General features: G+C 39.9%; 1 protein-coding gene across 2 annotated transcripts in view; it reads left to right on the top strand.

The window, feature by feature from the left end:
- APC (APC regulator of WNT signaling pathway) overlaps window positions 1-18,403 on the top strand; it is a 121,156-nt gene extending 102,753 nt beyond the window's left edge. For both annotated transcript variants that reach the window (XM_040090689.2, XM_040090688.1), the window contains exons 11-16: window positions 508-603; window positions 1,158-1,297; window positions 2,322-2,399; window positions 4,167-4,283; window positions 4,914-5,128; window positions 5,544-18,403. In XM_040090689.2, the coding sequence (XP_039946623.1) occupies window positions 508-603; window positions 1,158-1,297; window positions 2,322-2,399; window positions 4,167-4,283; window positions 4,914-5,128; window positions 5,544-12,105 (7,208 nt within the window). In that variant the 3' untranslated portion in view covers window positions 12,106-18,403. The remainder of the gene's footprint in view (window positions 1-507; window positions 604-1,157; window positions 1,298-2,321; window positions 2,400-4,166; window positions 4,284-4,913; window positions 5,129-5,543) is intronic.
- The last annotated feature ends 4,946 nt before the right edge of the window (window positions 18,404-23,349 follow it).

The following is a 23,349-nucleotide window of genomic DNA, read 5'->3' as shown; positions in this document are numbered from 1 at the left end:
AATCAGGGTTGCCTTGTGCCTGGTGCAGTTCAGCAGGAGTGGATTTTGCACATGTATCAGTACCATTTCCGCATTATCCAGAACCCAGCTCACAAAAGTATGAACTTAAAAACTTCTAGGTTATGAAGCAAAGCGTTTAATTAATCATTCCTAAGGCTATAGCACCCAAAGAAACAGAATATTATTTAATGCCACCAGAATACGACCATATTGATTTGTTTCACAGATTGTTTATTTCTAAGAGTTATAAGGTAATATTTTTGCACTGCAAGTGATGTTTCTAACTCAGCACATACATTCAGGATTCTCCCTAGTTCCTTTTTAAGCATCAAATAGATGTACAGGGCACACTTTCTTTAGTCTTAATTGTCTGTTTGTGGATTACTGTCAAGATACACACCTGACCAGACTGCAGCTGATTTTTTTAAGATTAGATTTGCTCTGGAAAACTTGTTATCTAGACAAAATCACCTGGGAGACACTAATTGTTACCTGTTTCTGGAACAGTGCCTGCTCCAGTGGATCATCAAATTTGTCCTGCAGTGTGTGTTTTGATGAAACTTTCATTTGATGAAGAACACAGACATGCGATGAATGAGCTTGGTAAGATCAGGCTTAAGAAACTGCTAGAAACATGACCTTGTGTATGTAACTGCATATGTGGCTTTTTTTTACCAAGAGTTTACACTATTAACAACAATTAATTTGTCTCAGTTGTTGTCCCCTAAGTGCTGAAAGCAGTTGAAATTAACCACACCATTTCCCAGTGGATAAATTATTATGTCAGTTACTATTTTTTCTGGAATGAACTGTGAATTTTGGAAGAGTATTATTATTGTGGAAATACTTGCAATTTTACAAGTATTGGACTTAAAATGGGCTACTTCCTGGGATGGGTCATTTTTTAGTTGATGTTTTAGTGGGGATTTTCATCCTGCATTTGTTCTTGTTTGACAGCCTGATTTTTTTTAGTACATGCTCAGTAGATTCCATGCATGCAATTTTAGCAATTTGTATGTGTTCCTAAGCGTTGTGGTTCTCACATGTTTGAGGTTGTTCTGTACATAAAAGTGCAGCTTGTTCCTTGCAATATATGCCCTGTACTTACAGTATTAGAGTACAGATTTTTTTTTCCCCCTACCTCAATCTTTTTAAAGGAGGTTTGCAGGCCATTGCTGAACTGCTGCAAGTGGATTGTGAAATGTTTGGACTCACAAATGATCACTATAGCGTTACGCTAAGGAGGTATGCTGGTATGGCTCTGACAAACCTGACTTTTGGAGATGTGGCAAACAAGGTGAGAGCAGAACTGTAAACTTGCAGTAATTTCAGTTCATAGCTATTGGAATTACAGCTCTCAACACAGGTGATTAAAATCTCTAGGATGGGATATTGAGTTTAAACTCAAGGCAGGAGTTCCAAATACCTCTCTCATGGTGTCCTGTTGCTGACAGAGAGCACAGCAAACAGAGTGTTGCATCATACAAGTATGGTATTGGCTCTCAAATCACTTTTGTCACTGAAAGCAAAGATTTTATCTATTGGCCCTGATTTTTTTATGAGAACCAGGTTAGTATGTCACACAGTGATTTTATAGTAACTGATTCTATCTGAGGATGTTGAACTAAAATGTGTAGCTGGGTCAAGTTTTCTGAAGTTTTCAGTTATTAAACAATACTCTTGCTGTCTGATGAAATATTTCAAACCTCTTCAGGCTAGAGCTTCTTTCTAAATATCTGGAGGAAATCTGGATGAAACTGGGCATTAGTGCAATCATTTTAACAGAAAATTGGTTCCGTCAGTTTCTGACAAGGACATTTCTTTCAAAGGTTAGAAACTTTCAATAGATTTTTGCTCCAGAGTTTGCCAGTGGATCTTAAAATAACTCCATACTGAAGATGTACCTTTCTGCTCTAGAGGGAGGACATTTCAGCAGTAAATGGAATTAACAGACTCCAGAGAACTCAGGATTTGTTCTCTCACTAGGCAGTGGGTAACAACACATTGCTGGCTCACAGTGGTTTTTATCTGGTGCACAGGAAAGAAGGCTTCTAAGGTAGTAGGGGTCCAGATCATGTCCTAGAACTGCTGTAAAAAATAGAAAATTTTAGCACAATTTTACCACTTACGATTTAAAACTGATAGCTATGCTGAAATTTTTAGTAGTTGTAAAGCAAGTATTTATTGTTGACACCATATTTACTAAGTTTCTGTTGAACTTATTTGTGATTTGCTTAAAATATCAAAACATTGGGAGGAAACAGCCATCTAACCTGCTGTTTAATACTGCTTACTTTCTTTTTCCTCCTGATTCCTACCAGGCTACATTATGTTCCATGAAGGGCTGCATGAGAGCTCTCGTAGCCCAGCTGAAATCAGAAAGTGAAGACTTACAGCAGGTAATGCTCTTTTGAGATAAAATATTTCTTTTTGTTGTTTTGTGCCTTAACTTTGATGCAAAACTTTTCTCATACTCAGTACATTAATTAGGAAGTACATTCTTTTTAGAAAACATTCTTATGTGTGGGATCACGTTTTGTGGGTTGTTTTTTTGGTTTGGGTTTTTTTTTTTTTTAAATAATAATGCATGGGCTGTAACTCTTTATTTTTATGACCCTAATCTGTTAGTGTCTGTTCTAATGGGTCCTGCTGTGTTAAGGAAAACAGCCTGAAAATAAAGCCTGCAGGAACTGCTTAGGGTAATCCTCAGAGCTGAGAGAGCAGAACTGTTGGAACTTGTGTAAAATTATTAAATATTAAATTATAATCAACTTTAATGAATGCTTATTGCATACAAAGTGGAACAGCTCTTCAAAAGAAAACCCATCTTCCTTGCAGTCTGAGTGAATCACCAGATAAAAGAACAATTTTAAATTGTCTCTTAAAATGCTGTTAATGAAATACTCTCTTCCTAACAGGAGGAGTTCACTAGTTACAGTTGAGACAATATTAGAATTACAGTAGAGGTTATTTGATAAACTCTGTGATGTGGTATTAAGACAGGTATTGAATTTTCTTGAGAAGAGAGTCACAGCCCCATGGGCCCTCTGATATGCAGGATGTCTCCAGCCACTGGCACATAGACGCCACACACACACACACACACAGCAGGAAGCCCTCCACTCAGGACAAGTTATAAATAGGATTTAGTGAGAATATGGGACTGAGTGTACTCAAAAGGCCTGCCCACACCACTGTATCAGCCAGTCAGCTGTTCAGATGTCACTGTGCCTTTCTGTCCCTTATGCTTTCCTGTGCTGAAAGATCACCTCAATCCATCTGTTTTCTGCCTTTGAAAACTTTGGGTCCTGCTGTCCCACAATAAGTGTTCTGCAGTTGAGAATGTTCTTCCCTGGATCCCACAAAGTGTACCACATCCCCAATTCAAGAGGAGCGGAGACCTGCTCCCTTAGACTCCCCTGGGTGGGTCGCCTGGGGAGCCACTGGCTCCCTATGCTCCACTGGGGAGCAAGGGAACATGACCTGTAAAATTTATGCACTTCTGTGACAAAGGAAAGATCCATAAGCAAAAGTTTTCTATCAAATTAATTTCATGAGGGATACACATGCTTACAGCTGTTCATGAATGGATGGAGTTTAATGTGTAATGGCTTCCCACAGAAGTGACAACCTATCTCAGTCTAACTGCTGCCAAGTACAAGGACATCTTCTGGAAATAGCTATTCTGCTTGTAAAAGGCACAGTGTATTTTAAGAGACTTTAAAGAGCTTTATAAACATCAAAAGAGTCATACCATCTGAGAGACAGGCAAGTGATACGGTTCTATTTTCTTAGTGAAAAAGCTGGGGAAAATATACAGATCTCTTCTTGAGATGACATAACTCTAGAACAGATGTAAGAGTAGAGAAGAAAATCTGTCTACAAATATTCTACTGGTGTGGGAAGCAGGGAATCTGATTTCAAATCTCTGTTCCAAGTACCAGCACACAAAAGTCAGTACCTTTGATCAAAGTTGATGCTGAAACATTAGACCAGTCTAGCAGACAATACAACAAAAAGCAGGTATCAGCAGAATTTTAGTTCAGCAACAAAACGTGATCACTGTTAAATAATCATAGCATTTGATAAGTCCAGGAGGAAAGTCTGATAACCTGCTAAAAAAGTATCTGTCTTGAAGTATGTTATTTTTCTTTCACATTTTGCAGGTCATTGCAAGTGTGTTGAGGAACTTGTCCTGGCGAGCAGATGTAAACAGTAAAAAGACACTAAGAGAAGTTGGAAGTGTGAAAGCATTGATGGAATGTGCTTTAGAAGTTAAGAAGGTATCTTCTATAAGTGATTAAATTGAATTTTTGAGAGATTGCATTTATTTTACACAAAGCACTAACATTGTTTGACCATTTTTGATAACAGCAGTTGGTCAAACAGTTGATGTGGTTCAAATCATTTGTTCTGAAGAAAAGTTTGATTTAACATAGCAGCAGACCACAATGGAGCAATGGCACCTCAAAACTGTGTTGATAATGACTTTATTTTTGAGGGTTGACCTCTTTTGCTTTTCATTTGCATGAGCTGTGCTGTTAAAATAGTCTTTTTTATAATTTTGTCATTTAATAAAAACTCCATTCAGTTAGTTACAAACCTTGTTGTGTAGGTGGGAGTATATTCCATCCCAGAGAGTCCTGCCAACAGTTTTCAAGCCCTATCACTGTGGCAGCAAACAAGTATTGAGGCACATATTTCCAGTATCTCTGGGGCAGGCAGAACCAAATCCATGGCTGAAGGAAGGAGCACAGTGAACAAAATATGTGTGCACTGTTGCCTGCACCCAGCTTACCACCCCACAGAGCAGCATTGGAATGTACACAGCTCCTTGAAGCTAACTTAATGTGTTTCTGAGAGCTTCAGGTCAATAGCTGAAAACTTTTCCTGTCACGTTGCTGTTTTCCTAGGAATCCACCCTGAAAAGCGTTCTGAGTGCCTTGTGGAATTTGTCAGCACACTGCACTGGGAACAAAGCCGACATATGTGCTGTTGATGGTGCTCTTGCATTTCTGGTCAGCACACTGACATACCGGAGCCAGACAAACACTTTAGCCATCATAGAAAGTGGAGGAGGAATACTAAGAAATGTTTCTAGCCTAATTGCTACTAATGAGGATCATAGGTAGGTACACCTGTGACAATTTTTAGCAGTTCCACATGTATATGTAATAGACAGTTTCTATGACCACACCTTAATATGAATGCATGTATTAAGTATAGTAACTAAAACGAGCTAATTTGTGGTACAGTTGAAAAAGTGATTTCACTTAAAGTCACAGAAATATGCAAAAAGATTAAGAGCTGCTGCTTATTAATGATGAAATGTACTAAAAGTTAACTATGCATATTTGTAATAGGATTTGGTTAGCATTCAGGTAAAAGCTAGTGGAAATATGAGTTATTTGCACTGGAGAATTCTTAATTATCCTTTGTAAGGGAAAAACTTGTTTATAGAATAATACGTTTCTGTTTTGCTTTGTCTCTTACCCTTTTGAAATGCCACTTACAGATGTTTGTTTTCAATTACTCAACACCAGGCAAATCTTGCGAGAGAACAGCTGCTTACAAACCTTGTTACAACACTTGAAGTCACACAGTTTGACAATAGTTAGTAATGCATGTGGGACCCTGTGGAATCTCTCTGCTCGAAATGCGAAGGATCAGGAGGCCCTGTGGGACATGGGAGCCGTGAGCATGCTGAAAAACCTGATTCACTCAAAACACAAAATGATAGCCATGGGTAGTGCTGCAGCTCTACGGAACCTCATGGCAAACAGGCCGGCAAAGTACAAGGATGCCAACATTATGTCTCCAGGATCAAGCCTCCCATCCCTCCATGTCAGAAAGCAAAAGGCACTGGAAGCAGAATTAGATGCTCAGCATTTATCAGAGACTTTTGACAACATCGATAACTTAAGCCCGAAAGCATCTCACCGCAATAAGCAGAGACATAAGCAAAATATATACAGTGAGTATGTCCTGGATGCCAGCCGCCATGACGATGGGATGTGTGGGTCAGAGAACTTTAATGCTGGCAATATGACTGTGCTCTCACCATATGTAAATACTACAGTATTGCCTGGTTCCTCCTCTTGCAGTAGAGGAAACACAGAAAATTCTCGATATGAGAAAGACAGGAGTGTTGAAAGGGATCGAACAGTAGGTTTAAATACCTATCATCAAGCTGCAGATAATACTGGGAGTTCCTCTAAGAGAATAGGAATGCAGATTTCTACTACTGCAGCTCAGATTGCCAAAGTTATGGAAGAAGTAACAAGCATGCACATTCCACAGGAAGACAGAAGTTCTGGTTCCTCTTCTGAAATACACTGTTTGACAGAAGACAGAAATGCTCAGAGGAGATCAGCCTCTGCCCAAACTCACTCAAATACGTACTTTCCAAAATCTGAGAACTCAAACAGGACATGTCCTGTGCCTTACACAAAAATGGAATACAAAAGAGCTTCAAATGATAGTTTAAATAGTGTTAGCAGCAGTGATGGCTATGGTAAAAGAGGCCAAATGAAACCTTCCATTGAGTCTTACTCCGAAGATGATGAAAGTAAATTCTGTAGTTATGGCCAATATCCAGCTGACTTGGCACACAAGATTCATAGTGCAAATCACATGGATGACAATGATGGAGAACTAGACACTCCTATTAATTATAGTCTTAAATACTCAGATGAGCAGTTAAATTCTGGAAGGCAAAGTCCCTCCCAGAATGAAAGATGGACAAGGCCTAAGCATGTAATAGATGATGAAATGAAACAAAATGAGCAAAGACAGTCAAGAAACCAAAATACCACCTACTCTGTGTACACTGAAAGTGGAGATGATAAACACATGAAATATCAGACACCTTTTGGACAGCAGGAGTGTGTTTCTTCCTTTAGATCGAGAGGATCCAGTGGTTCAGATCAGAAGAGAGTAGGCCCAGCTCTCGGAATTAATCAGAAGGTAAACCAGTCCTTGTGCCAAGTTGATGATTATGATGATGATAAGCCAACCAACTATAGTGAACGTTATTCTGAGGAGGAACAACATGAAGAGGAAGACAGACCAACTAATTACAGCATAAAGTACAACGAAGAGGAACATAATGTTGATCAACCTATTGATTATAGTTTAAAATACTCAACAGAAGTTCCAGCATCTTCTCAGAAGCCATCTTTTACTTTTCCAAAGACTTCTTCAGTGCAGCTTAATAAAACTGACCATATTCCCCCAAGTAGTGGGAGCACACCAGCCCCCTCAGCTAGTTCAAAGAGGCAAAACCAGCTTCACCCAAGCTCTGCACAGAGCAAAAGTGGTCAGGCACAGAAGAACACCTCCTGTAAGACTCCTTCTATTAATCAGGAAACTATACAAACTTACTGCGTGGAAGATACCCCAATATGTTTTTCACGGTGTAGCTCTTTGTCATCCTTGTCATCAGCTGAAGATGAAATAGGACGTGATCAATCCACACGTGGCACAGATGCCAATAACACACTGCAGATTGCAGAACTGAAGGAGGACAGTGGGGCTCTACCTACAGAAGGTGCAGCCAGTGAAATCACATCAACAGCACAACACGTCAGAACAAAATCCACCAGACTTCAGACTTCTAGCTTGTCTCCTTCTGATTCCTCCAGACATAAAGCTGTTGAATTTTCTTCAGGTGCCAAATCTCCCTCAAAGAGTGGTGCCCAAACTCCTAAAAGTCCACCAGAACATTATGTACAGGAAACACCGCTCATGTTCAGCAGATGTACTTCTGTAAGTTCCCTGGATAGTTTTGAAAGCCATTCAATTGCTAGTTCAGTTCAAAGTGAGCCTTGCAGTGGAATAGTAAGTGGTATTATAAGTCCCAGTGACCTTCCAGACAGCCCTGGACAAACAATGCCTCCAAGCAGAAGTAAAACACCACCACCTGGTCAGGGAGTTGAAGTAAAAAGAGAGATACCTAAAGGAAAAGCAACCACTACAGAGAAGAGAGAGCCTGGTCCTAGACAGGCAGCTGTAAATGCAGCTGTTCAAAGAGTTCAGGTACTGCCAGATGCTGATACACTATTACATTTTGCCACAGAAAGCACACCAGATGGGTTTTCTTGCTCTTCTAGCCTGAGTGCTCTGAGCCTTGATGAGCCATTTATACAGAAAGATGCAGAATTAAGAATTATGCCTCCAGTTCATGAAAACGAACATGGAAACGAAGCAGAACCTGAACAGTCACATGATAAAAAGGATAACCAGGAGAAGAAAGCAGAGAAGCCAGCTGAAGCAGAAAAAGACATTCTGGATGATTCTGATGATGATATTGAAATACTGGAAGCATGTATTATTTCCGCAATGCCAACAAAGTCTTCACGTAAATCCAAAAAGCCACCTCAGGCATCTGCTCCAAAAATACCTCCTTCTGTAGCCAGAAAGCCCAGCCAGTTGCCAGTTTACAAACTTTTGCCTTCACAAAGCAGATTGCAATCACAAAGGCATGTGACTTTTACACCAGGAGATGATGTGCCACGGGTATATTGTGTTGAGGGTACACCAATAAATTTTTCAACAACCACATCTCTGAGTGACCTGACAATAGAATCCCCCACAAGTGAGTTGGCTAATGCAGACAATGTGGGTGGGGGAGCAGAGTCGGGCAAGTTTGAAAAGCGGGACACTCTTCCTACAGAAGGCAGAAGTACTGATGATTCTCAGAGAGCAAAAAGTTCACCTGTGACTCCCCTTGGCCTGGATGGTGACAAAACAGAAGAGGGTGATATTTTGGCTGAGTGCATTAACTCAGCTATGCCAAAAGGAAAAAGTCACAAACCTTTCAGAGTGAAGAAGATAATGGATCAAATTCAACAAGCATCTTCATCCCCACGTAATAAAAACGAACCAGAAGGTGAGAAAAAGAAGCCAACATCACCACTAAAGCCCGTTTCCCAAAACAATGAATACCGAGCACGTGCACGAAAAAACACAGACCCTAAAAGCAATGCTAGTAATGAAAGAGGCTATCCAGAGAACAGAGGTGCAAAGAAACAGAACCTTAAAAATAATTTAAGAGATTTTCATGACAAATTGCCAAATAATGAAGAGCGTGTAAGAGGAAGCTTTGCATTTGATTCCCCTCATCATTACACACCTATTGAGGGAACTCCTTATTGTTTTTCACGGAATGATTCCCTGAGTTCTTTAGATTTTGATGATGATGATGTTGACCTTTCAAGGGAGAAAGCGGAATTAAGAAAAGGAAAAGAAGGAGAGGAGACTGAATGTAAAGATTGCTCTAATGCAGAACAATCTTCAAATCAGCAGCCAAGTAACAGGACACAAGTTTGTCAAAAACATCCAGTGGGCAGAAGCCAGACAAAAACTTTCTCTCAGTCAGCTAAAAATATTCCAGACAGAGGAGCAGCTACAGATGAGAAAATGCAGAATTTCGCTATTGAAAACACACCTGTTTGTTTTTCTCGCAATTCATCTCTTAGCTCCCTCAGTGATATTGATCAAGAAAACAATAACAATAAAGAAGGGGATCCTGAAAAACATCCTAAGGCTCCTGAGCCACATATGGAATCCAATAGACCACAGACTTCTGGTTATGCACCTAAGTCATTTCATGTTGAGGATACTCCTGTGTGCTTTTCTAGAAACAGCTCTCTGAGTTCTCTTAGCATTGACTCAGAAGATGATCTTCTGCAGGAATGCATTAGTTCTGCTATGCCTAAAAAGAAAAAGCCCTCAAGAACGAAGAATGACAGTGAAAAAAATAACTCCAGAAACACAGGTGGTGTACTAGCAGAAAATTTAACACTGGATTTGAGAGAGATACAGAGGCAAGATTCAGAACATGGTTTTTCACCTGATTCAGAGAACTTTGACTGGAAAGCTATACAAGAAGGTGCAAATTCTATAGTTAGTAGCTTGCATCAAGCTGCAGCTGCTGCATCACTGTCTAGACAAGCTTCATCAGACTCTGACTCTATCCTTTCATTAAAATCTGGTATTTCTCTGGGGTCACCATTTCATCTTACACCAGACCAAGAAGAAAAACCTCTCACTAGTAATAAAGGTCCAAGAATTATTAAGCCAGGAGAGAAGAGTACCCTGGAGTCTAAAAAAGTAGAATCAGAAAGTAGGGGACTGAAAGGAGGGAAGAAAGTGTATAAAAGTATGATCACAGGAAAAGCACGCACCAATTCAGAAGTTTCAAGTTTGAAGCAACCACAACAGACAAGTGTTCCTTCAATTTCACGTGGTAGAACAATGATCCATATTCCAGGAGTTCGAAATAGTTCTTCAAGTACTAGTCCTGTTTCTAAAAAAGGACCTCCTGTCAAAAACATGAACTCCAAGAGTCCGAGTGAAGGCCAAAGTTTGACTAGTTCTCCAAGAGGAGCCAAATCATCAGTGAAACCTGAGCCAGCTCCTATGACTAGGCAGCCATCAGGGTTGAACCAGAGTGGATCAAGTAAAGGACCTTCTAGATCAGGATCTAGAGACTCCACTCCTTCTAGACCTCAACAGCAGCCATTAAGTAGGCCTCTGCCATCTCCTGGCCGAAACTCCGTTTCTCCAGGAAGAAATGGTATCAGTCCTCCCAACAAACTGTCACAGTTGCCAAGAACATCATCTCCTAGCACAGCTTCAACTAAATCCTCAAGTTCAGGTAGAATATCATACACACCACCAGGCAGGCAGATGAGCCAGCAAAACCTTACAAAGCAAACTGCTTTACCTAAGAGTACCAGTAGCATTCCACTAAGTGAATCTGCTTCAAAGGGGTTAAACCAAACTCTCAGCACTGGTGGATCAAACAAAAAGACTGACCTGTCCAGAATGTCATCTACAAAGTCTAGTGGAAGTGAATCTGACAAATCTGAGAGGCCTGTTCTTGTTCGTCAGTCAACTTTTATTAAAGAGGCTCCAAGCCCGACTCTGAGACGGAAATTAGAGGAGTCAGCTTCATTTGAATCTCTGTCACCTTCCAGGCCAGATTCTCCCACAGGATCCCAACTGCAGACCCCAGTTTTAAGTCCTTCTCTTCCTGATATGTCTTCATCCACTCACTCACCTGCCCAGAGTAGTGGTTGGCGAAAATTAGCCCCTAATCAGAGCCCTACTATAGAATATGATGGGAGACCAGCAAAGCGTCATGATATAGCTCGTTCCCATTCTGAGAGTCCATCTAGGCTGCTGATCAACAGATCAGGAACGTGGAAGCGTGAGCACAGTAAGCATTCCTCTTCACTTCCTCGTGTAAGCACTTGGCGAAGAACTGGAAGTTCCTCCTCAATTCTGTCAGCTTCTTCAGAATCCAGTGAAAAGGCAAAAAGTGAAGATGAAAAGCAGCATGGAGGTTCTCTTCCTGGACACAAGCAAAGTAAAGAAAGCCAAGCACCAGCAAAAGGTACTTGGAGAAAAATAAAAGAAAATGAAATTCCTCAGATAATGAATGATCCTCAGCATTCTTCTTCATGTGCCACAAATGGCTCTGATTCCAAAAGCCTCATCTATCAGATGGCTCCAGCTGTCTCTAAGACAGAGGACGTGTGGGTGAGGATAGAGGACTGTCCAATTAACAACCCTCGATCTGGAAGGTCCCCAACTGGCAATACTCCCCCTGTTATTGACAGTGTTTCAGAGAAAGGGGGGGTGAATGGTAAAGATCCTAAAGAGATTCAAGAAAAGCAAATCCCTGGGAATGGAAGTGTTCCTGTTCGTACCATTGGCTTAGAAAACCGTCTGAACTCTTTCTTTCAGATAGACAGTCCAGACAAGAAAGGCACTGAAACAAAGCCTCTGCAGAATAATCTCATTCCTGCACCAGAAATTAATGAAAGTACTGTAAACGAGCGTACTCCATTCAGTTCCAGTAGCTCAAGCAAGCACAGTTCCCCCATCGGTGCTGTGGCAGCAAGGGTGACTCCTTTCAACTACAACCCAAGCCGCAGGAAGAGCAGTGTGGATAATAGTTCTGCTCGGCCCTCACAGATACCAACCCCGGTGAATAACAGCACCAAGAAACGTGACACCAAGTCTGAAAACACTGACTCCAATGGAACACAAAGCCCTAAACGTCACTCTGGGTCTTACCTGGTAACTTCTGTTTAAGTGCAACAACAACAACAAAACCCAAAACTGATGTATTATATACAGCAGCTATTTAGAAACTTTGTTTCAAATGAAGCAAAAAAATGGGGATTTTTTTTTTTTTTTTTCCCATTTTTATTTGTTGTAAATAGCTTTGATTCTTGTTAGATGGTCCTTGTTCTGGAAGCCATATTTGATAGTATACTTTGTCTCTACTGGTGATATTTTGCAGGAATACCTGATTGACAGTTTGGAATAAAATGGCTAATGCAAGTGTATTTGTATAGTATGTTTAAAATGTTTGACATGCATCCCATCCCATTATCCTTCGAATATTGCTTGTCATTGAAATAATGGAATAGCACAGATAGAATGATGCAGTCATATTGCTTTACCAATAATTTCTAGATTACAGACCAACTAAACTACATCAGGGAAAAAACGGTATTATTTATGCAAAAAAAAATGTTTGGTATTTGTGAGTTCATCTAGCCCCATAATTAATCATGTGGCTGTGAAATTCACAGTAATATGGTTTCCACTGAACAAGCTTTCCTAGCCTACTTTTCTGCATGAATGAAATTGATGGTTCATTTTATGAAGTAATGATTAACATTTCTGTGGTCACATAATGTGCATAGATAGTTATGGTGTGACAATTTACACTTTCTTTGTGGTCTGAAAAAGAAAAAACAAAAAAACCCAACAAAACAAAAACAAACAAAAAACCCCCCAAAAAACAATCAAACAAACAAAACACACACACACTAATTAAAAAAAAAAAAAAAAAAAAAAAAAAAAAAAAAAAAAAAAAAAAAAAAAAACCCACAAAAAAACCCTACACTGTGTAACTGTAAAACCTTGGACAACATTATTTTACCTGAATTAGATTTTATCTTAAAGTAGGTAGAATTTTTTTGCTATGCTGTAACTTGTTGTATATTCTGGTCTTTGAGGTGAGGTGGCTGCTCTTTTATTAATGAGATGTGGGTGATGTCTCAACAGAGACTAAAATGATCATTTCAGAATAAATTATTACTATATGTAAGTTGTGTGTGTTCTGCATTACATAGAAATACAGGATTTTACTTTGAGATATTACCATATATTGTGGTTGTATGCACTTAACACTTAAGGCCTGATTTGGGATAATCCTACATCTCCAGTACCTGTTCTGCCTTATCACTGGCAAATGGCTGTTGTAGGATGCTTTTAACACTCGTAGAATCAGGCTCTAGGTCTTCTGTAATATATTTGTAATTGAGACAGTTTCACACATCTCAGGTGCATAACAAGGCTAAAGGCAGGGTATTTCCAGTAGCCACGCAGTATAATTGGTCTCATGACTGCAAGATTGAAACAATATTATATCTATACAAATAATATTTGTAAAACAGATCAGTTTTTGATTGGGGATATAATGTAGAATGTGAGATAGTGACTATAAGATGAAGTTTTGCTTCTCTTTGTGCTCTTTGTGCTTTTTTTTTTTTCTTTAATTTATTTTTTTAAAAATTATGAAGGGAAAAATACTGCAAGAATCCCATGGCACCAAGAAATTTGTTAGCGTAGTAGAAAAAGGGGTTTATGCAAAACATGATATTTTCTGCCTTGAGCCTTTTTGATGCAAATATAATTTGTGCTATAAAAATGCTGAAGAAAAACAGATTTGTGCTCTAAAAATATAGTCTGAATTTAGATAAGGATTACTTCAAAGTAGAAACAGGAGAGAACAGTACATTAACTATTCTGTGCATGTTTGAACAGACCATGAAACAAAATTTCATTGTATCTCAACTGGACTGTTCTAAAGGTAGCTTTCCAAGTAACTGGTATGTTAGAATGCCCTGATTTCAGGAAGCCCTTGAAATAGAACAATTTACCTTTATGGTAGCTTTAACACAGTTGCAGAGTATATCACTTTGGTGGCTTTTGTACTTCTGATACTGAAATTAATCAGTTGAACTAATAGTAAGTCATGCACTGATTTAGGAACACAGTCAAGACACTATCAGCAGACAAAAGTCAATTTATATAAAAGCCAGTACCAAAAATAACTGTTTGGCAGAAGTGGTATCTTACTTGCTCTTTTGTTCTTTGCTTTCTGTCAGATTTACTTTGAGACATGCCATGTTCCTGTATCACCTTGTGAACCTGTTAAGAAGCAGCACTCCTTGTGTTACCATTTGAAATATTTTGCATACAGTATCTTCATTAAACTTCTAATATGAATGAATATTAGTGTTCTTTTAAAGATGAGATAGAAACAGATTATGTCATATGTTTAAAGTCAGGATTTCATGTTGGAGTAAAATACAGAACTCCATCTTTGAGTTTTAAATGGAAGACCACTTTGGTTGTAAATGTTTTGTTTTTTAAAAAAATCATTATTTTGTGCTGGGCTTTTATTAACTAATATAAAAATATACTACGTAATCCAGAATAGTTTTTTAATACCAGCATTACATATTTGTTCTGTCAATTTAAGAATTAAAGGTAAACTCAGTCTCAGAAAAAAACTTCCGGTTTCAGTTACTGAAAAATTACTGAAATCAGTTTTTTAATCAGAAGACAACGTGAAACTATAAATAATTGTATGCCTATCAAACACCAGAATGTCTTTGAAAATTACAGCGGCTTCTTGATACAGACTTGGGGATACTTCATGATCATTATAATTGGAAAGTTTCTCTTAGTATCCACTTAAGTAAACCTATATTTGTAGTAAAGACAGGCTAGAGAAACTTTCCAACTATAAGGGTAATGATACATTAAAATATGCTTCCCATGGGAGTTGTTAAATTTCCATTATAGAAGTTTTAAGAAGAGGTTTATGAAACATCTCATAGGGATGGACTGTAGTATATTTCATATTGCCTGTGCAGAGATGGGTGGTCTTTTGAAATCTCTTCCAGATCTACATTTCTCTGATTCTTTATCTAAAATACTTAGTATCCACTAAGAGCCTTTCAGAATATTTAAAGACATCCATGATGTTTGATTTATGATGGGGATATGAAGTTATATTGTATAAGCTTAACTAAAAAACAGATCCCAGAAATATAAAATCAAAGACATGAAAAATTGTTGCAATAAGTATATTTGGTCTTGGATTTTGTTAATGATGTCAGAGTCATGATAGATTTGATTTATGCTGCTAAAGATAACATCTTGTTCCTTAGTTTCATTTGTATGAAGTTGCCACAGCAGTTAAGAGGATATGCTGGGGCAAAACAAAGAACAGCAAGGAGCTAAGGAAACCAAGACTCAATTTACTGTTCTTCTGGGATACACTGCCTTTCTTTCTACCAATTTTGGTAATATTTTTTGTGACTTGTGCTCAGAACTTTATTTGTCATTGAATTAGCTTGTCATATGTAGTGCATACCAGACTTATACTTAAAAATCAGTTTACACTGAAAAATAACTCATAAAGCTCATTTCAGACCATCTTCTACCTTTGTCCTCTTGATGTGAAAAGCAGAGATCTGACCTCCCCAAAATCTGTTCACTTTTTAAAATGTCCTTCCATTTTAGTTTTCTTGCAGTGTGCCACAGTTAAGGTTACTGCTTAATTTAAGCTCTTCTGACTAAATATTGCAATCTTTAGAGGGGAACGAAGCTATTTCTATTTTTCATGTGTAGTTCTCTATCAAGAGTATTTTCCCCTGATAATGCCTACTGCTCTGTCAGATATGACAGCTTGAAAATTGAAAGCCTTGCCACAGTTCCCTGATGAGACTGGAATATTGTTTCAAGGAGGATTTGGCTATACAAATACAAGTATAGTTTATGCTATAAATGTCAGTAAGCTGCAGTATTCTTCAACATAGACTAGCACCTTTGATGGCTTTGGAAAGTTTGGTGCATGTCTTTGGTAAAGGAAGAGGAGGGATAGAGAAAGGAGTTTCAGAGAGAGTCACGTTGTCCTAGGGATGTAGTTTCCTTTTTTCCTCAGTAAATTACATAAGCTGCACCAGAGAGAGAACAGCTTGTGCACAAATTAATGAGGCATTATTTTGAAATGTACCAGTGGACCACAAAACTGCAGAACCTTTGCCTGATAATCTGAAAACTGAAATACTTGATGTCTCCTTTGGAGTAGTTCATAGCAGTCCATCCCCTTGATCCCCCTAATAGAAGCTGATATTACCAAGAAAGTTGACTGTGTTAGCTTCCTCTTTCTCCTTAAGGATAATGATACATACTATTTGTAGAACTGAAGAAGTGGCATGTGCTGTTCAAAGAAGTTTTCTACTCCATTCCATGCTCCTGGATCTTATGTGACCTTTCAGTGGACTTGCTCACCTCTTACCTGCTCCCCTTATGGGGGTAGTAGGATTAGTGCTGCATGGGTATGCTGAATTTCCTCAGTGCATAGTTGGACAAGTGCCACATGAGGCAGCAAAAAAAGAAAACAGCTAGGGCTGGTTGGGATAGTTTCCTTTACAGGAGGCCATTGGATCAAGCCATTGCAGGCAACTTTATGCCTATATGCTAAGTTTCAGACCTTCACCCATTTTGACACAGCAGAAGCAAAGTTGTTGTGGTTTATTTTGTTTGGGTTGGTTTGGTTTGGTTTTTGTTTTGTTTTGTTTGTTTTGGTGGGTTTTTTTGTTTTGGTTTGGTTTTTGTGTTTTGTTTTGTTGGGGGTTTTTTGGTTGGTTGGTTGGGTTTTTTTTTTGTTTGCTTTGGTTTTTTTGTTTTTAACTGAATTTTTCCTAGTGCTTTGCATTTAAATAACTTATGTTTGGGTAAGTCCTTAATCCTGGAAATTCCGACAGCTAGCTACAGAAGTATTACATCAGTATATGGATGTAGAAGAGATGTATTTCTTCATCAAATATACCCCCATAAAAAAACTCTACCATATGTAAGCTTCTGGGAGACAGTTTTTAGATTTGCAATATTAAGTTCAGTGCAGTAATCCTTCCAGTAAAAAGACCTATTGTATTGCAACTATTTCTTTCCTAGAAGAGGCTTGAAGAGGGAGGTAACATCTCAATGAGGTTAGTATTGTAGGAATGACCTGGAAAATGTCAGAAATGGTGGACTCTTCTTACAAGCTCTTCTAAAGTTACTAGATGCCTCCCAAATGTCTTTCCCATCTAGCTTTCATGAAATGCCATAAGAGCATCACTAAAAATTACATGTAGACTTGACCTAAACATAACTTCCTGCGTCTACTGTAATGCTTTGCGAAGTTGGATCTACCTGTACATTAGCTTTGTTCTTGATGAGATGTGTGGTTTGGATGAAGCTGTGAATCAGAAGTGAAGTGTCAGTTAATGTAAAGTATGACTTTCTCCACGCATTTAAAACTCCGAGGACCTTCTTGATATCAAATTACCCAAGTGTATTCACTCTCTGGTTCTACAGTCATCTCCTTTGCACCTTGACATTTAACCAGAAGAGATGCCCACTTTTAATTTCATTACAGATCACATGTAGAAATAAGATTCCTGTTTCATAGTTTCCTATATGCAGAATAACAGTTTGTATCTGTAAATGTGTTCATAGAGAATTAGGTAGTTACGGTTGAGATTTTAGTCAGAATGGTAAGTTAGCTGCTTACATGTTGTATTCAGTTACCTATTGGAAGTGCAAGGGAATTTGGTGCACAGGAGCTTTAAGAGTTCACAACATAATTAATGCAGGTGTCAACTCATGATGCCAAGATGAATTTTCTGCTGTCAAGTTTCAGTTTCCCAGATGTTCTCTTTACTTACTCTAAGTATTGCAGAATGCCTCCCTAGCATAGTTTTGTAAATTACCTTTCTTAGGAAATTTCCACAGTTACAGGCTTATGTATTAGTGAATTTCTGCCACTTCAAGATTCAAAGAAATTATTTGAATTTTGCTGTTTGTAAAAACATTGTTTACTTGAGTGGCTGTAGAATTGCAGTTAGGATATCAGGAAGATGTAGGGGGAGCTGGTTCACTCAGTAAAATGCACTTCTGTCCAGAGCTCAAGCCATGCATACAAACAGCATACCTAATACCACCCTTTCTGGTAGGATCTAACATGAATAAAGCTTGTGCTGGTTCTCTGCAACTGTCATCCTGTGAGATCAGATTAATTTGCCTGCCTGTAAATGTTGTCTCTTGAACAAACTCGGCCCACAATAATCTTTCCTTCAATTTTGTTGTTTGTGTCTGCCCGAGATGCATTACTGTTTATATTCTAACTCTGTAATTAATTCTTTCTTCAATTATTCTAATGTATTTTGTTTCACAGTATACTTATTCTGAATTTAGTCTTGCTATGCATAATTTATTTATTACTTGCAGTGTTACATAAAATTTCCTCGTGATTGCACCTTGTCAGAGTGGAATTGTTTTCTTGGCTGGTACTGAAAGTTAAATGTCTGTCCACTATATTACAAATATTTCATTTAAAAAGGAGTTTGTTGTTAAGATACTTGAGTAATTCAGTATATCAGAAAAAATGCTCTAAAAAACCTCATGCATTTTCATTTTAGTGATACTCACATTTCAGATAAGTCGAAAAAAGATGCTTGAAAACCTGGTTCACCAGTAGAGTTCTCTGTTCTCTTCTGTGTTTCACCTTAGAAGGAACTGCACAAAACAAAATCTAGTTCTGACACAATGTAATTCCATAATCTCTCTATTACTTAAAAAAGTTTCACAAGGCTTATTTCATTAAGACTTATAAGCACAACAGAGACTATTAATTACAGTCTTACTTTCCTGTAATTAATAAATTCTTTAGTCCTGATTAGACTATTAAGGGGACCTAAGTTGATTAATTCCCAACACACTTACACATATATATTTATATTTACATGCATACTTCACACTCCCCTATTTAGACAAAATATTTAAACTTTAAAAGGGACATTGATGCTGATTACTAAGATCCCTTGTTTTTTAACAGTTGTACCACTTTTTCATATTGAGTTCTAATTTGAGGACTGAATAGCTGGTATCTGATTTTCAAGTTGTTCTAGAAAAAAAATTCACTTAAGTCTTGGTCTATATGTAGAAAAGGAAATTGCCTTGCTAGAAATTGTTTTATTAATAATAATAATTTTTAAAAGCATTATAACTATCACCTGCAATTTAAAGTCAGTAGGGATCATGAAAACCAGGAGACTTGAGTGATGATTATACTAAATACAAATGAAGGTAGGCTAAGCCTAATTCTGCTCTTTTCTCTAACAGTCCTCTATACAGAAAGCACATTGGTAGCAGGGGAAGGCTTGTGCATCTTACCTGACTGTTGCTAAGGTCTGGGATGGAATACATTCACATTGGAAGTAACTGTGAAAGAATACAAAAATAGATGTAAAAACTAAGCCATAATACAAGTTACAAGAAAACTCTCCTTTTTTTTTTTCTTTTTTTTTTTTTGGGGGGGGGGGGGGGCGGGGGGAGGGAGTAGTATTTTGTTATTGCATTTGGTGATGAAAAGGAATTGGCATCCTTTTTTTCCTACTAGACTGAGCAGCTGAACAGCCATGATGGATTGGCACTTTTAAGTGTTTTAAGTGGTGTGCTGGCTTGAAGGCAAAACCAGCGATAGACTCTAAGTCAGAAAAAACAATTTAATAGGAGAGGAAGAAAAAAAAGTAAAATAAAATAAAACACATGCAATGGTACAAAAGATCACTGACAGAGTCAGAATACAACCTGAAACTGTGGTGGTAGCAGTGCACATGAAGTGGTGTTGTTGAAGCAGTGCTCCTGCAGAAAGGTCTGGTAGCTCTTGTCCTCTGGGAATCCAGTGGGTAAGGCTACCTGTGCTGTCCCAGATGCCAGATTATATCCAGGTGGGAATGCTTGGCTCCTCCCCTTGGGTGGAGCATCTCACAATGGACTGATATCATTTTATCAGTTTTGTAATGGGTCCTTGATTGTCCATTAAACAGAGATAGCTCCTGGAGGGAGTTATCTATGAGTCATGCAGGAAGGCATTGATGGGCCATTAACAGAAGATAGTCTGGAGGGAGGGGGCAAGGGAAACAGTGGTGCACAACTTAGTTTCAACATTTCATGTAGATGGTGATAGAATACATACTTTGGGCACATTTTACATTGTAACCTAGGACATAATCCACCCCTTATTCTATGACCATCTACATCATACCTAAATTAATACATTCTTACAGCTAGATAGATAAATATACACATATACAGAATGAAACCCTACACCCAGTTCTCACTTAAAATTAGGTTTCCCTGTGGTACACAACAGGTTTCCCCATCTTTCTGCATTACCCACCAAGTGGAACCAGGTCCTTGAGCAAAAACTATCCCACGGATGGGTCTGCCTTTGCTTGATGTGGGATTAATCCAAACAATTTTTCCTAAGATGCCTTTCATGTGTACCACAGGGACTTTATCCACTGTGTGCAAGGGTTCAGACTGGGCAGGACCAGCTCAACTGATTGACCCTCGAGTGTTGACCATCCAGGTGGCCTTTGCTAAGTTCACTTCCCAATTTTTGAAAGTCCCCCCACCAAGCGCCTTCAGGGTAGTCTTAAGTAACCCATTGCACTGTTCAACTTTCCCGGCAGCTGGTGCATGATAAGGGATGTGATATATCCATTCAATGCTGTGTTCTCTAGCCCAGGTGTTTATAAGGCCATTCTTGAAATGGGTCCCATTGTCTGACTTGATTCTCTCAGGGGTGCCATGTCTCCACAGGACCTGCTTTTCAAGGCCTAAGATAGTATTCCGAGCAGTAGCATGAGGTACAGGGTAGGTTTCCAACCATCCAGTGGTGGCTTCTACCATAGTCAGCACATAACGCTTGCCTTGGCGGGTTTGGGGAAGGGTGATGTAGTCAATCTGCCAGGCCTCCCTATACCTGTACTTCAACTATCGTCCACCGTACCACAGAGGCTTTACCCGCTTGGCCTGTTTGATTGTGCAGCGCAGGTCTCACAGTTGTGGATGACCTGTGAGATGTTGTCCATAGTAAGGTCCACCCCTCGGTCACGGGCCCATCAGTATGTTGCATCTCTCCCCTGATGACCAGATGCATCATGGGCCCAACGGGCTAGGAATACTTCTCCCTTGTGCTGCCAGTCTACATCCACCTGTGATACTTTCACCTTGGCGGCTTTGTCCACTTGCTCATTGTTGTGATGCTCTTCATTAGCTCGACTCTTGGACACATGTGCGTCCACGTGTCGAACCTTCACGGTCAGCTTCTCTACTTGGGTGGCGATGTCTTGCCAAATCTCAGCAGCCCAGATGGGTTTCCCTCTGCGCTGCCAATTGGCCTTTTTCTAGCGATTCAGCCATCCCCACAGAGCATTAGCTACCATCTACAAGTCGGTGTAGAGATAAAGTCTTGGCCACTTCTCTCGTTCGGCAATATCTAAAGCCAGCTGGATGGCTTTAAGTTCTGCAACCTGACTTGATCCACCTTGTCTCTCAGTAGCTTGTGCAACTCGTCTTGTGGGGCTCTACACTGCAGCTTTCCATTTCTGGTTGGCGCCTACAATTCGGCAGGAACCGTCAGTGAAGAGGGCATATTGTCTTTCAGTCTCCGGTAGCTTGTTATACGGTGGGGCTTCCTCGGCACGTGTCACTTGTTCTTCTTCTTCAGAAGATAATCCAAAAGTCTCACCTTCAGGCCAGTTAGTTATAATTTCCAGAATCCCAGGGCGATTCGGGTTTCTAATACGGGCACACTGTGTGATGAGGGCAATCCATTTGCTCCATGTGGTGTCAGTGGCATGATGCGTGGAAGGAACCTTTCCCTTGAACATCCATCCCAGCACTGGTAGTTGGGGTGCCAAAAGCAGCTGCGTTTCAGTGCTAATTACTTCTGAGGCAGCTTGAAGTCCTTTATAGGCGGCTAAGATTTCCTTCTCTGTGGGAGTGTAGTTGGCTTCAGATCCTCTGTAGCTTCGGCTCCAGAATCCCAGTGGTCAGCCCCGAGTCTCCCCAGGCACCTTCTGCTAAAGGCTCCAGGACAGGCCATTGTTCCCGGCTGCTGAGTAGAGCACGTTCTTCACATCTGGTCCCGTCCTGACTGGGCCAAGGGCTACTGCATGAGCGATCTCCTGCTTGATCTGGGCAAAGGCTTGTTGCTGTTCAGGGCCCCAGTGGAAATCGTTCTTCTTGTGGGTGACCAGGTAGAGAGGGCTCATAATTTGGCTGTACTCAGGAATGTGCATCTTCCAGAAACCTATGGCGCCTAGGAAAGCTTGTGTTTCCTTCTTGCTGGTCGGTGGGGACATGGCGGTGATCTTATTGATGACCTCAGTGAGAATCTGCCGCCGTCCATCTTGCCACTTTATTCCCAGGAACTGGATTTCTTGAGCTGGTCCCTTCACTTTACTTTGCTTAATGGCAAAACCAGCTTTCAGCAGAATCTGGATGATCTTTTCTCCTTTCTTGAAGACTTTTCCCCTGCTGTGTTCCCCCATACAATGATGTCATCAATGTACTGTAGATGTTCAGGAGCCTCACTCTTTTCCAGTGCAGTCTGGATCAGTCCATGGCAGATGGTGGGGCTGTGTTTCCACCCCTGGGGCAGTTGGTTCCAGGTGTACTGTACGCCCTTCCAGGTGAAGGCAAACTGGGCTCTGCACTCTGCTGCCAAAGGAATGGAGAAGAAGGCATTGGCAATATCAATGGTCGCATACCACTTTGCTGCCTTGGACTCTAGCTTGTACTGAAGCTCTAACATGTCTGGCACAGCAGCACTTAGTGGTGGGGTGACTTCATTCAGAGCACAGTAATCCACCGTCAGTCTCCATTCTCCACTGGACTTAGCTGTGGCCATATAGGGCTGTTGAAAGGTGAACGAGCCTTGCTGACCACCCCTTGGCTCTCCAGTTTACGAATCAACTCATGGAGAGGAATCAGAGAGTCTTTGTCGGTGCGGTATTGCCGTCGGTGTACTGTTGTTGTGGCGATTGGTACCTGTTGTCCTTCAACTCTCAGTAGTCCCACAGCACAGGAGTCATCTGAGAGACCAGGCAAGGTACTCAGTTGTCTGATGTCTTCTGTCTCTACAGCAGCTATCCCAAAAGCCCAGCAATATCCTTTTGGATCTTTGAAGTATCCATTTCTGAGATAGTCTATGCCGAGGATGCATGGGGCCTCTGGGCCAGTCACAATGGGGTGTTTTTGCCACCCATTCCCGGTTAAACTTACTTCGGCCTCTAATACAGTCAGCTGCTGGGACTCTCCTGTCACTCCAGAAATAGAAATGGATTCTGTTCCTACATACCTTGATGGCATCAGGGTACATTGGGCACCAGTGTCAACCAAAGCCGTATA

This window comes from Hirundo rustica, chromosome Z, assembly GCF_015227805.2.
Source record: "Hirundo rustica isolate bHirRus1 chromosome Z, bHirRus1.pri.v3, whole genome shotgun sequence".
NCBI lineage: Eukaryota > Metazoa > Chordata > Aves > Passeriformes > Hirundinidae > Hirundo > Hirundo rustica.
Note: the sequence above shows the minus strand (reverse complement) of the source record. Positions and strands in the feature narration are given on the sequence as shown.